General features: G+C 47.7%; 1 protein-coding gene across 4 annotated transcripts in view; it reads right to left on the bottom strand.

The window, feature by feature from the left end:
- SAMD11 (sterile alpha motif domain containing 11) overlaps positions 1–15,255 on the bottom strand; it is a 133,198-nt gene that overhangs the window by 37,681 nt on the left and 80,262 nt on the right. For all 4 annotated transcript variants that reach the window (XM_062593748.1, XM_062593750.1, XM_062593749.1 and 1 more), the window contains one exon: positions 1,568–1,660. In XM_062593748.1, the coding sequence (XP_062449732.1) occupies positions 1,568–1,660 (93 nt within the window). The remainder of the gene's footprint in view (positions 1–1,567; positions 1,661–15,255) is intronic.

Raw genomic sequence — 15,255 nt, 5'->3', positions numbered from 1 at the left:
CCCTTTACTAGGGTGAATCCGAAAACTATAGTTTGGTTTCAGACACCTTGATTAAAGTTTCACCTATTATCAGCCAAGCCAGAGAGAAAACAAATCCAAGTAACAGCAACCGAAGTACGTACTTTTACGGACCAGATGATCATTAAAGGTCCCTTCCAACCCCAACCGTTCTGTATTCATTGTCTTGGAATAACCAGACCAGCAGAAATAGGAAAGCAAACAGCAAGTGCAAGGATTGTGTTACACAAGTCTTATGCTATATGACAAATGCATTTCAGCATCCAGAGAAGCATCCCGCTGGAACATACCTGTACATCTGCTAGAAGTTTTGACAGTAACAAGAAAAGGGCAGATGAATAATTCAGGGAAAACAGGTGAAGAGTAGTAGTATATAGGGTATCTCTTCACATCTTTCAGAAAAGCCAAGTAAAAAAATATCTGGAATAATTAGTTAACAGGCACGAGAGAATTACATGAAAGAAAAGATTTAGGATGTTCTTAGGCAGTGTTAACAACATTATAGAAAGTGACACTAGTATTCAAGATCCTTTCAGAGCATGTTGCCTTTCAGATCGTGATTTGGGGGCAAGGAGTCAGGAATCAACTATATAAAGTAACATAACATAAAGTTAAGATGTAATACAAGACCCTGCAATAAATCCTACACATCATGATAGAGGTACTTATTTTAAGAAAACTTCAGGACCAACTGCTGCATACACCCGCCCTTTGGGATTCCCTGTATTGCTTAATAGAGCGCACACCTTGAAGAGTCTCGGCTGCTGGGCTCCAAACCCAAGAAACAGGATCGAGTTCCAGGCAGCCAGCCTTTCTTTTTATTTATTTTTTTTTTTAAGGGGCAAAAGAGTGCAAGTTGGGCAACAGTGATTGAGGTGGGCACTACTGACAGCTAATTAGCTTGAACTTTAACAACAAAGCCTCTAAGTGAACGGCCTGCAAAACCTCATTTGCACAACCTCCGAGACAAACTCATTAACTGCAGGCTCCATTACCCACTCCACCAGTTACAAAGAAAGTTTTAAAATTATGTTTACAGGAAGTAGCCATAAAACAAAAAAGAATATTTAAATAATCTCTAAAAAAAGAAACCTTCTGCAGATTCCATCTCTATAGGAACAGTACCATAAATGCATACAGAACAACCAGGCAGCCCTATCCTCCCTGCTAAGCTTCCCCTTTTCCTTTTAAAGGAACAGATGCCATAAACCCGGGTACATTTTCAATAATAAACATCTAGTCAAGATATTCTGCATGAAGAGTAGAAACACCCCTAAGATCTACCTCAAAAGCTGCAGCTTGCTTTTTAAATCATAATATAATTATTCTAATTAAGAGGCAATTCCCCTGCTGACTCTCCGATTAGGGAGCACAGTGCACTGGTAGCCTTCCTCATGCATCCTCAGAGCTGGATACTCACAGCTCCCGCTGCACCACCGCCTCTTGCAACCCTCCCTTCACCCCCCCCCCCCCCCAATTTCAATTAAGTTCCACTCTTAAGAAAAGAGGAAAAGGGGAAGGGGATGGGGGAGGGAGAAGCAGCACTTACCCTTCGGGGACTCGCTTCGGGCTTTCTTGCTTTCTAAAGGACACTCACTGCTGCTGTTGGGAGAACATACTCTTCTCTTGCCTAAAATTTCATCTAGAAGAGAGACGAGAAACCTGAGTATCAGATAAGCCTGTACTTTCCTCTTTGCATAATCAACCAGAGAGACTTAGGTATTTTGCTTCTCTCACTCACACACACACGCTCTACAGGCAGAGGAAAAAATATCAAAATAAGAAAAATCATCTTGAGAGCCTTGATCTGTTTTCCTAATCATGCAGTCCAAAGGCACATAATGACTATTCACACACTGATCAATGCAATGTTTTAAAGCTATAAATTCCGAATCCAGTTGATTTCCTTACTGAGTTTCATCATTTGTTCTATTGCCTTTTGTCCCCCTGGTGTTTCCACTCCTTTCATGCCCTGATGCAAAGCAACTAGGGGAGAGAAAAGGGAGGAAAAAAACAACACATACACACACACACAAAAAGCACAACACAGATCTCTGAATCTTCCTACCACACACACACACACACTCTCTCTCTCTCTCTTTTTTTTTCCTCCCTCCCTCCCTCTCTCCTCTTGAAAACCTCTAGGTCCTTAGCAATCTTCCCTCTCTAAATTGTACGGAAACGCTCAAGCCTTTTGCATTAGTGGAGCCCTACAAACCAACACAAAATATCTAATATACAATTACAGCATCCCCGAACAGATTTAAAATCAATAACCTCCCATAATAATGCTGGGGAAACTGAAAGCATGATGTTGCATATGGGCAGGAAGGAAGAGACTGTTTGTCACTGCAAGCATCAAATTCTCATCTATCAAGGGCTTGTTAAAGATGCAGCATCTTAAAAAAAAAAAAAAAAAACACTCACAAGTACCACGTCTGAGTGAACATAGGTTGGACCTGCCTATGTGCTACGCGACAACATGCACGCACAGCTTCTGCAATTTGCCTGATGCGCGTTATCAAGAAAGGTTACAAAACCCCTTGGTGCTACCGATCAGAGTAACAAAATTGTTTCCGTTCCGGGTGACCTTTCAAGCCAAGCAAGTGTCCTTCATACTCAGAGTCGCTCTGCATTACTTCAAACTCAGCTAAGCAAGCGCAGGTTCCTGCCTTCGCATCACAGTCACCAAGACAGCCGGGGTACGGGTCCGCAGCTGGCGCAGCCCGGGCAGCGCCGCGATCAGAGCGAAGGCGCAGAGGCAGCGCTGCCCGGCAATGCCTTACGCAAAGAGCAGCTCTGGAACTCCGCAAAGTTACAAGCGGCGTTTCAAGGTTTTAAAGAGCACAAGCCGCCTCCAACCTTATCTTGCTATGACCTTGTCGTCACCTAAGTTGTTAGCAAAACTAGCACTCAGAGACAACTGCGGAGGTTTGCAACTGTCCATAAGCAAAAACCAAAGTAAATACAACAAAACAGCGGCAACTGGAAATCAGATGGGAAAGCGTGGAGTCAGTCAGGGACAGCACTTACATTTTCAAAACACTTCACATTCCAGGTGCTGAGTCAGCCTTTCAATTCAGTTTGAATTTTATCAACCCTCCAGCCTCAATTTACCCATTGAGTGACTTCTCCAAAGCCACAGGCAGTATCAGCTTGGCAAGTCAGGATCAGAGCTGTGAAGTACCTGGCCACACAGCACAAGGAGTCACAAGCTGCCTCCCCATGGTCTCTTCATTCTTCATGTTGATTTTTCCTGGAAGTGTTAGTCTTATGCTGCAAACCCTCAGACCTCGAGACCAAGATCATATATTCTCCTCAGAAGTGTTCTCATCAGAGATTTGCGGTTTTGAAACAACAAAGTCCCATTGCTCTTCTTACCCATCACAGCCTAGACAGCAAAACCCATCAAGGCTGGTTCTAAAGTATTTCAGGCAGAAGAGACTCCACGGAGAAACTGGTGACAGAAGTACCAGTTATGTGTTAAAGCAGTTGTAACACAAGTAGTAAAGATTGTTTAATTTCGCAACTCCACCAAGGCACCTTGTTACCCACCCTCCTATTCCTCCTTCTCTTCTGTTTTTCCACTACAACCTCCACAAACCCACCCACCAGGCATTTACTCTGACTAGCGCCATTCCCTGCTATTCCAAGACATGTCAACAGGACGGGCTGCGAGGCCCGTCTCACTCCCACCCCACTGGACAAGAATACCAAGACTGGGCAGTAACTCTGAAGCAGTATCAGCTCCATCAGACCCATGTCTCCAAAACACCTGCCTCTGGGCGCACACACAACTGTGCAGCCGCATGAACAGCGAGGCGTGCCAGTCTGCTGGTCAGACCACAGGGAAAGGTTTGAGGAGTTCTTCAGTTGAAAGTTGAACTTGGCCCTGCAGAGACCTCTACATCAGCTTGTTAACCTCTTGTGAGAGCTGCAGTACCTTCTTTCCAGCATCTCACATTCTCTTGGTACCAAAGTACCAAATCATGCACACTAGGTTAGTATTTGTGTCGCCTTTCCCTGCCCCCCACTGTTTTTTACAGCAGTCAGATCATGAAATGAAGATTTTCCTCTCATCTTTGTTAAGGTAAAGCCCTAGGATGCATCAGAGACTGCCCTTGCCCCTAGAAGTTTGGGGACTAAACTGACACAATAGATACTAAGCACAGAAAAAGGAATAATTACCATCAGTAGCCAGAACTGAAGCAAGATAAAATACCTAGATCTAATAATCTGCCCAGATTTTAGAGTCAATAGGAGAGCACGAGACTGAACAACACCAGTCTTTTGAATTCTAGCCCAGCCTCCTAAGTCAGTCCTTCCTCTTCACTCTCCTAGCTGCAAAGCAGGGAAGAGACAAGTGCACAGTTTCATCAGTTACTAAACTCACAGATTCTGGGGCAACACCTAACTGGCAACGTATTTGTAATACAGGACCAATCCTCTCCTCACTACAACTTAAACCACACACCCAGTTTTGGCACACCACCTATACCCGGTGAACCCAGACCCTTTTATAAGACCTTATACTCCAGATTCATCCCTCTGTTCCCAAAGGCCACACATCCACTCGCTCTTTGAACCCGCACACAAAGAACCAGGACAGGGGCTGACGGGGTAGGGAAGGCAGCAGCCACCGCTTCTCTTCCCCAGACTTTGCAGCAGCAGCAAAACCAAATACACTTTGCAGATGAGTTGGCAGGGCAGCTTCTGGATGTCTTACCAACCTTACAGAGGTAGATTGTGCATTGAGACTGTATTGCTAATCACAGATCAGGAAGCCAAATGATTGGTGTTTGCTCTGCCTAGGCACCTATAAAAGCTAACACCTCACCTTCAGACAGAAGCATGGGAAGGGAGAGGATAGGCTGGGGGAGATTGGTTGTTTTTCTTTTAATCTCTGCTTTTCCCTCCTCTCTCCTGCATTCTTCAAAGCATTTCAATTGAAAGGAAGCCAAATGAGGGTAATTTTTTAATATTAAGCTGAAAATGAAAGACACTATCAGTAGAGCAGTAATGTTATGAAACTAGGCCATGGCAGCAATGCAAGTGAGGCGAGCTAGTGCTAGAGGAAGCCTCGAGCATACTGATCCCTTTCTGCCACCGGTGCAACACAGCGCTGACCACACACCTCCCCCTCCACAGGGCTCCCACGGGCCACAGATACTGCATCGCATCCAAGGCTCCTGCTCTTGGCGATGCAGTGCAGACAGCAATCCAGAGAACTTTTTGGAAATCAAGTCAAGTATTTTCCCTGAAGATCCAGCTTGCCCAGAAATCAAAATGAGTTTTATGCCCCTCTGTCCTAGGAAGGGAAAGTCTAGTTCTCACCTGCTGCACTTCTACAGTGAAGAACAACTAGAAATAGGCCAGGGAAGTAGGTCAGCTGGAGGAGGATAGCACTTCTGCCCCCATAGAGAAGCATCACCCACAGGCTTTGCAACCATAAAGGAGAATGAAACTAGATATGACAACATAGAGCTAGTCTGGCTAGAAGACAGGGCAGTGTGGATTTTGTCTGATCAGAGTCCACTTTGGACAAAATGACTACAGGCCACAGGTAGGAATGTCATATGGAAGCATCACCTCCTGTACAGCAGTACAGTAATCCTGGGTCTCCCGGCACCATACAGAGCTGTTTGACTTAACAGTCTTGTTCACAAACACATCTAAGGATCCCAAGTCTTACTACTGAAGAGGAGATTTGGAAGTCTAGGTCAGCTGGGCCAATTGCCCCAACCTAGAGAAAACACATCTCTAGGTTTTCCCAAAGAGGGAGAGACTATCTCCACTCTTTGCCAAGGAATCTGCAGCAGAGAAGATGGACCAAAGACACCCATTGCATCAACTGCAGGGTGAGAACTCAGCCCATAACCCAGTGACCACAGAGTTTCACCTGGAGAAGAGAAGTAGACAACTATGAGAAAGACACAAAATTTTTCCCTTACGATGTCGCTAAACGAGCAGACTACAGGGTGAGTCCCAGTTATGGCCAAGGGACCACACCAAGCTCTTCTCCGTGTAGCATAGTGTTATGCTACAGATACTAATAATGAGAAGAGATCAAGAACTATCTCATGCTCCCTATCCTTATCATTGGTTTTGCAATGAAAGCCTCTTGGACCTAGGAGTTTAGAGTAAACGCAGAACTGAGCCAAATTACATAGGAAATCACCCAGATTCTAATAGCCAACATCTAACAAAGCGGAGAAAAAAAAATCCCCTTTTCACCCTCCTCTACATCATTTTAAGAATAGGAAAACATCCTCGCTTGCTCTGGACTCCCCCATCAAACTTAAACCCAGGAGACAACAGTTCCCACTAACCAGTCTGAAGTGTCTTGGCAGCATCTCAGTTTATTCAGCCTTTCCTTTGGCACAAACAGGCTGCTGCTGGAAGAGCTGCTCTGCTCAAACCACTCTGGTGCTCCAGCCCTGCTGCTCAGTCTGTTCCTGTACTGAATGCAACAGGTTTGCAAGGACCCTGGAGACTTATTTCACTAGTGATGGGCTTGTGCCTCTGCCCTGATTTTAAGGAGCAGCACCAGCTTGCTGAGTCCCAAAAGGCCCAGGACTGCTCACAACAAAGGTTGGCGTACGAGGGGCCACGCAGTGGCCGCATAGCAACGTGGAATCTGGCTGCTCTTCAGCTCCATCCTTTGCCAGCAGGAATCAATGGAACAAAGGGAGAGTGAAGCACAAGGTCATGGGAACAACAGGCCATAATTTCACTGAGGGCAATGAGAATGGAAACAAAAAATTGGGGGAGCTGGGGGAAGGGAAGCAGTGGGCTTCTGGAAGTTGGGATTCTAGAACACAGTTGTGTGCCAGGTCCCGGGGAAGAGTTAGTTCTAGCAAGGAAGAGAGAAATACTGCTGGAGTTCAGCAAAGCAGACCTTGGAATAACAGCAAAGACAGCATCCTTCACCCAGCACGTCAGCTTAATGGCTTTACAGACATGGCAGGCAGCTGGCTTCAAGCCTTAGCTATTGCTCTGGGTTATCTCCTTGTTCCTTCATGCCCCCACATCTGTGTCTGTTTGTTGGCTGTCATTTAAATTTAGATTGCAAGCTCTACAGGGCAGGAAGCGTCCTTTCACTAGGAGTTATACCAGACTTACTAGTAAGAACGTTTGAAAAGGCAGAGCAAACTGGGCACTCCTGACTCAGGACTGTCCATACCCTAAACCAAGGTCTCTGCAAATGTTCAGCTGGAATATCCCTTCCCTATGCAGTACTCTTCAAGCTTCCCTTGACAAGCAACTCTTGCAAACAGGAAGAGGAAAAGGAACGACGGGGAGCAAGGAACGGGACAAGCTAATGGTCTTACTATAAAGCAGGGAGGATGCAATGTATCAAATAGCCAAAGGTTTTCCTCTTTCCTGGTCACTTTGAGAAAACTTGACCTTGACAGACTTGTTGTCCATTCACTTCTCTCAACAGCAGGCAAGGACTCCAATAGACAAGAGTTAATGGTTGTCACTCACTGATCTCAACACACTACGTAGAAAGCAATACCCAGAGGCAGGCCTTGTGTCACACACTTCTTCCTGCACATGGGTTAACTGAGATCAACATCAAAGTTGCAGGAGCAAGACAGCAGCTGAGTAGAAGGACTCCACATGTATAACAAACCAGCCATCCTCTCCTAGGCTTGAGAAGGAACCTGCATCTCATTTCTCAGCTATAACTACTAGACCATCTGCCTTTCCTCCTACCATGCAAACAGTAACCCGCTGCTTCCCACTTCTTCTTGTGCTCGCTCAATTTGCCCAGCTAGAGTCCTAAAAGGACTACCCAGTATTTCAGTTCCCAAGGAATGCAACAGAGGGAGGTGCAGGTTATGCTGGAGCCATTCACCAATCTGTCTATAATAAGGCTGTTTATTAAAGGTGCCCAAACATCCCCTCGTCTCTCATATTCCTACAAAATTCATTTTTGCAGCATGCACAGAGACACAAAAAGGTGGTAAATATTCATAGTAAGAAAAACACTCATGGAAAGGATATATAACATTTAAGAGAGATCTGGATTCATTTTATATGCTGCACAGAGGCTTTTTAGCAACTGCAAACTTGTGAATCCCTGTTCTCTCTCAGGAAAGATTTAAAGAATGAGGTTGGAAGGGTGGGCTGGAAGTTCAGGCCTTTTGGGGACTCTTTCAAGCTCTAAAAAGGAGCAAGTTCCAGTGGGTAAAGCAGGAGGAGAGAGAAGGTTTGTTATATAAGAAGGCTTAACCTCAGTTCCAATAAGGATCACGTGTCTCCTAGAGGGGCCACAACCTGCTCTGGAAGAGGTTGTTTGGTCTCAGTTTATCAATCTGAGAAATGATACCATCACCCCATTCTCACCATATCAGTTTGAGCAGGAACTGGTAATCACAAGAGCTGGGGAAAGAGAAAGGAAAAAGTGATCCTGGCAAGGCAGAGCACCAACAGGTAAAGCACCTCAACTAGATGAGGGCCTCTGCATCCCAGCTGCTCTCACCCTTCCTGTGCTGCCCCCGATGGTAAGTCTAGCATCAATGTCTCTCTTTCCTAGCATTGTACTCTTTGATGACCCTACTAAACCTGTGATAAAAAGTATGAAAATTGGCACCTTTTCTTTGACATAGACATCCTCCTTTGGCACTGGGGAAAGTCATACACCACCTGATCATGCCAAAAGGTAGACACAGTAATGTGTCACGAACACCACTCAACTCTCAGCAGGCACCTAGGTGCCGTCTTCTGCGTGTGGCCTGTGCCAACAAACCTGATATTCCTTCCAATGTCCTGGATGGCCACTTTACCTCCTCTGACTGCTCCATGGACAAGCCTCCCAACAGCTCTTTAGAAAAGCACATGCTAAGGATAGTGATTTCTGACAGAGTTGCTGGTGGAGCTGTACCTGTAGCACCATTTAAATGTCCAATTGCACTCAGCCCCTGAAAAAAACAGCGCTCCTCCAGCCCGTGACAGCTTTGACAGCCAGACTCCTTAATTCCTTTTTCTTATTCCCTTAATCTGTCATCTTTATCAGGCTGGGGAAGTGCCAGGCAGCATGCAGGAGCCCCGGCCCCGATCAATCTCCACATTACAGCTGACAGAATGGTGCTAATAACTTATTGATCTAATGTTTGCCAAGCCCCACTGGGGCTGAAAGGCTGCCATTGATTGGCTTGAGGGAAGGAGCCTCTCAGCTGAGAGCAGAGCGGAAAGCCTTCAAATTGTCTTCTTCCTGAGGAGCTCGGAGATGGAGGGAGGGTAGAGAACAGAGAGGAGGACAAGGGAACCAAAGAGGGAAGGAAGAGAAATGGAAAGGAAGAAGGGCACACGTGTCAGAGGGAGACTAAGCATGGAAAAGGAAAGGGGGAAAAAAGTTTGAGAATGAAAGAAATGGAAGGAAGAGGTCAAAGACAGAGCAGGAAAAAGGAGAAAAAGCAAAGAGAAGGAAACGGAAACAGAAGGATAACGCAGAGCTGAAAACTTGGTAAAACAGGCAGATATCCCTCCTCTTACCCACAGAAAAGGGTTAACGAACTCTTCCCAACCCTGAGCCCTACCCCTAGGACAGCTGCTCCCAAGTCCACTCACGTCCAAGTGTCCAAAGCATGCAGCAAACCAGCTCCCCAGACCAGGTCTGACACCACAAGCTCGTGCTCGCGGACAGGGCGTCCGCAGAACGGATTCCTGGTTAATTTATGAGCCGGTTCTCTGCAGCCACGCACTTGCAGCTTACTCCTTCAGCCTCCCCACCCATCCCTTACTGCTCTCCTTTCCACTGAAGAGCCCGATAACCATAGAAAAGCATCACACGTGCTCAGCACTGGGAGAAGGGTTGAGGAACTTTTCTGTGCCCCGTGGGGAAACTCGGGCTTACCTGTACACGGGAGGAGACAGCAGGAGAAGAACACTGACCTTTCACGAAGGACAGCAACGTTCACGGTCCCCTCTCCCATCCGCCCGCGGCCAGCCCAGTTTGCTCCGAAGCACAGGTGCCGGAGCAGGGCTCCAAGGCAGGGACCGACCTGGCAGCGCGTCAGGAAGAGGCTCACGGTCACGCGAGGCCTGCCAGGTTTCTCTGCCTCGGGACTCTGACCGCACAGCGCTCGTCGCGGTCAAGTCCGCGTTTTGCCTGGCCTTCTCCAGCTGTGCTGATCAGAAAGGCCGAGGCTCCAGTTCAAAACCTGGTCCCCAGGGCCAGCATCTGCCCGTCTCGTCTCCCACCCCTCCTCCCAGCGCCGCCCCCCTTCCTCTCCGGCAGGGCTTCTCCCTCACTTCCACTAGAAACCTCATGAAATTGATTGCTCGAAAGAAGCAGGGAGCACAGCAGCCGCCCAGCGCCTGCCACCCGGCCATCTAATCCCCATGCAAGACTTCCAGATACGCTTGGGGGGCGGAGAGGGCACCGCTCCTGCTGCGCAGCGGGAGCAAAGGCTCCAGGGCCCCAGGGGACGCGCAGCAGCCGAGCCCGGTGGCAGAGCGACGCGACACGCGCCGGAGCGGGAGCGCGAGCGCCGCCGAGACCGCGCTGCGAGCCGTCGGCCCGGCTGGCGCAGGCGGGGGCAGCGGCTCCCTCCCTCCTCGCCCCGCGCTCCCACCCGGCTGCGGGCGGCGGCGGACCAGCCAGGTGCCGCGTTACAATCCGTACTGGATTTCTATATATAACACCAGCGAGATGTCACCGCACCAGTGATTTGTTTTCAGCTCTCTACTAGCTGCCTGTAAGACACCTGGGAAAGGGGGAGGGGAAGGGGTTATTTTTGGAAGCAAGGAAACCTTGCTCTTTCTCAAGCTACAAGAAAAGGCTGGAGGAGCTGGCGTCCACTTCGGGTTCACAGCCGCAGCACGAACCCGCTGTGAGCTGGGCGCTGGCAGCTCCCGGAGACGCGGCCAGCCCGCCCCAGGTGCGCAGAAGGCCGGGCTACCCGAGCTGCGCTGGCGAACCCCGGCGCGCTGCAGCGCTCCCTTCCTAAAAGGGGGGTAGACGCAGCTCGAAGCGCATCACCGACTTTGCTCCCAAAGGGGCTGGCAGGGCCTCCTTAGCAGACCCCTCCTGCCCCCAGCAGGCTTCCAATTCCGACCAGGAGCAGGGCACTGAACTGCCTTGGCCCTTCCTTCTCCTGCACTGACAAAGCCAGGAACGAAACCTGAACTCTCAGGCCACTAAAATTCGCCACACTAACCTACGCCACACGGGCAGCTGCACGACACAGCAAAAGGACATGCCAAGTGTTTCCACGCTGGGCTTTCCCGCTCTCCCTTCACCTCCCAAGACCTCAGTCTGGACCACAAAAGGATGCTGGTTGCCTCCCATCCCAGTGGGCCTCAGAAGAAACAAAAATGAGCCTAAATAGAGAAGAATGGAAGGACAGCCCCCCAGACCCAGGCCAACGAGATGAAGGGCAGCGACAGGGCCCAGACCCTCGCGCTGCCTAGGTAAGCAACCGTCCTTCATTGTAAAGCATGTACGCAAAGGTGGCTGGGCTTACAACTCCCAGATGCCCATTTGGTGCTGATTTTCTGCTCAATTTAAGGCAGCAATTCAATAAAAGCTGCTGCTTTTTTGTCGTCGTTGTTTTGCTTTGTTAAGTGAAAACATGCCCGCGTTCTAGCTCATTATCGCACGCTCAGAAAACAGGCGTTCGCTGTGATTCTGTCTCTAGCCATTAGCTGTAATATCCCTGATCCCAATTCTTTTTTTCGCCCCCAATATTAACTCTTCCTTAGCAGATGAGGGCTCTAGGTTTCAGTGCGAAGCCAAGCAAAGTCACTGGGAAGCCCTCCATGGCAGGCACACTGCGTTCAGGGCTCAAAGAGAGCAAAACAACTAGTTTGGCCAGTTACAGATCCATGCGTGTGAGCTACATCTGCATGCTTCGTCAAGAAAAACTTTGAGACCCATTTTTACATGTGAATCTGATCCCATAAGGTATTTGAGAAGAGAGAAAGGAGAAATTGGTAGGATTTTTAGTTCATTTGTTTTTGGTTCCCCCCTTCGCAGGAGAGAAATTATTTAGGTGCTTGGGACCAAGACATACTGTAAAATATATTTTCAAATCCTAAAACAGAGTGCAAAGCACAAACACGCGTAAGGGAGAAGGCACCTGTACTTTCTCTGCCAGCCACGGTCCCCGCAAGGCTCCTCCCGCCCTCCTCGACTCCCTGCATGCCCTGGCAGACTGCACTAACCAAACTGGACGGATTGGGCTTGTTTACAGACACATCACTAGCTGCTTAAAGGGGCTCTAAATCCATGTTTGATGTGCAAACTGCCAGCTTTGCTGCCGCGCCTTTGCCAAGCGGCCCCGGCTCTGCTCATCCTCGCGTGAGCGCGTGTCTCCCAGTTAAGATCAGAAGTGCCGCGTGCCGTCGTCCGCTCGCGAGGTAGGCTCCTCTGCAGGGCCAGCGCTGCGCCCTGCCTGCTGCCCGCCTTTATCTGATCCATCTGGAAATGACTTCTACGCTCTCAGTAGGCTCACCGCCTGCCCCCCCACCACACGCACGCGCTCCCCGAGGCATCTGCTCACCTTCGCAGGTGTTGTTAAGCCCCTAACAGAATCTCACAGATGCAGGCTGCTCCTGCGTGCTCCCGAGGAAACAGAAGCCCTCACATATGCACCTTTCCTTTCTTTTTCCATTTGGCTTATTATATCCCCATCGTGACTGCAATTTAATTAGCACCAAGACAAGCATTCTCCAGAATTCTCCACTGCAGAACATCACTACATGGGAAAGACAACAGAAAATCAAGTCTGCAGGGCCAAGAGAGGAGAAAGCATCCAAGTCTCCCAGGTAAACTGGCCTGGGAGCTCTGAGAGTCACCAAAGCGTTTTTCCAGGTAGGCTCCCCAAGTATTCCCCGCTACTGCGGTCCTGCAGACTGCCAGCACCCAGGTGAAGCAGCTCAGCTTTCCCTCTCCTGCAAGGGGAGTTTCTCTTTGCCCAGGAGCACCCTTACCTCTCAGCAACTGGATTAGTTAGCTCTACATTTTAAAAAATAAACAAATTAAATAAAATAATCAGGTCCAAAACTAGCCAGAGCAGTAGGAGGAGGTTAAACCTAGTAGCTGGATAGAAGCCCAGTGTAGACATAACCTAGATTTCAAACCAGGAGTTGGATATCATTTTGATCAATGAAGAGCAATAGAGCTGGCAGAGAGCCAAGAGCCCTTTTTTTTACACTACATTCCCTGACCTTCCAGAAGATTTTACTGCTTTTTAGGTCTGTATTGGAATTAACAAACATTCACACACTTGAAATTTCCATAACCATTTGGTAAACAGACATTTATCCAGGGGTTATAGAAACCAGTGTTCTCTATTTTGCAGGCACAAGCACCTCCGGTCACAGCCAGAGGAAGAAAAAGCAGCAGTGGCAGAAATTTAACCTTTACAAGCCTAAGAACACAGTACTGAAAATGCTCAATTCAGATAAGACACAGAAAAGAACAGAGTCAGAGGCAAGAAATAACGATGGCACAGATGGGTAAATCCTAAACCATAACTAAGACAGATTTCATCAGCCAGTTAAGAATTCAAAGTTACAAACAGGACAGCTCTTCCCTGAAACCCAGGGCCCCCGGGACCTAAGGAAATCCAAGTACATCGATGATAATAATTGTAATAAATCTGTAGTGCCGCAGAACAGGCCCAACACATGCAAGCCTGCTCCATGATTAAGAGATCTCTATAATACCTTAAGGTCCCCAGCGGACCCAGAGTGGCAAGATACAGCTAACATGCATCAAACACGTAAGAATATCTCAATCATTACCACAGCCAACGGTGGCTCTGAAGCCAATCAATAGGGCAATTAGATTTTATCAGCACACGCCTCTCAGCCACGTACTTCTGCTGTCCTTGCAAAAGCCTCAGTTACCCCTGCCAGTTCTGGGGCTCCAGATGTCTTATTGAATAGCACTGGCTGGAGAGAGTTCTGCTTTTTTGTAATTCTTTGCCGTGAGGAGTTTTTTTTCCCCCTCCTTTTGAGGCCTAATATCAGGGGTCACTTCAAACGAGAGTTAAGCTGTCAGCAATTCTCATCCAGACCCCTTGCTTCAGCACACATACCAGCATGGGGGAAATCCCCCCCAAACCTCTCATACTCTGGATCCCTAGAATATGGCTTCAACCCACATCTTTCCTATTCACAGAGAGGTCTAGCAGAGAGATCAGGGAGGACAACACAGTAAACAGTTTTGTTGTTCAGTCAACATCTATTCTATGTTCTTAGGCTTTTTTTTTTTTTTTTTTTTTTTTTTTTTTTTTGCCTTTCTGTGCCTCGATCGACTCATGCACCTCTACAATGTACCCAAAACCTGACAGAACACATTATGAACCTTGTCTGACATTTCTGATGAAGCTTTACTCTCTGGTAACATAGCAATACCTGCCTTTCGCCCCATTACTACTGTAGGCTAGCAATAGCACAACTTTCTCATTTTTGATAATGAACATATTTTCAAGATATTGTAGCTCTCAGATTTGCTAGTCCTAATTTCTGTAGATGCTAAACTTGCCAACACATCACAGTCACTGCACTGGTCTTAAACATACCTAGGCGATCAGATATCATTATCATTTGTCTCTACTAACTCCAGGTTATTTGTCACTCTGTGGGCCTCACAAGATCCAAAATTCAGTGACTTCTTTGGTCCCAGCTGTTTCAAGCCCTAAGCCTGCATCTCTTCTAGGCTTAGTGTTCCAAACAGGCAGCCCTCCACACCATCCCTACGTGGGTTATTAAACCCTCTGGTCGGGTCCAAGCACTATCTGAGCCTTATAGGGCCTAGTAATTTTCCAGGTTCTTCATCTTCCACCGTCTCAAACTGAGTTCTTCAGTCCCTCTGTTCCCCAAACTATCATCATCACTATGAAGTGACCTGTTTTCACTTAAAAATTAACTGTAAGCCTTCCAAAGGTAATAACACCAGTGCTGCTCTTTCAACTACAGATCTCATACGTTCCAGTAATACATCAGTCTTTCAAGCTCCTTTTGACCCGAACATCGGCTCAACTCTAGCTTGAACCCTGACTCTAATCTCACCCATAGCCAGAACTCGCAAGAGAACCAGAGGGGAACTATAAGCCATTATTTTCCATTAGCTTCAACTCCCTCCTGCATTTCAAAGACCATCCAGCATCCAGTAATAATTTTAATTTTCCAGTCCGTGCTGTTCTAAACCACAGCACTACCTCTGATCCTAGACTTAACTATAAATTAAGCAACTCTCACACAGAATTAATCATAAAC

Source organism: Rhea pennata, chromosome 22, assembly GCF_028389875.1.
Source record: "Rhea pennata isolate bPtePen1 chromosome 22, bPtePen1.pri, whole genome shotgun sequence".
Classification (NCBI taxonomy): Eukaryota; Metazoa; Chordata; class Aves; order Rheiformes; family Rheidae; genus Rhea; species Rhea pennata.
Note: the sequence above shows the minus strand (reverse complement) of the source record. Positions and strands in the feature narration are given on the sequence as shown.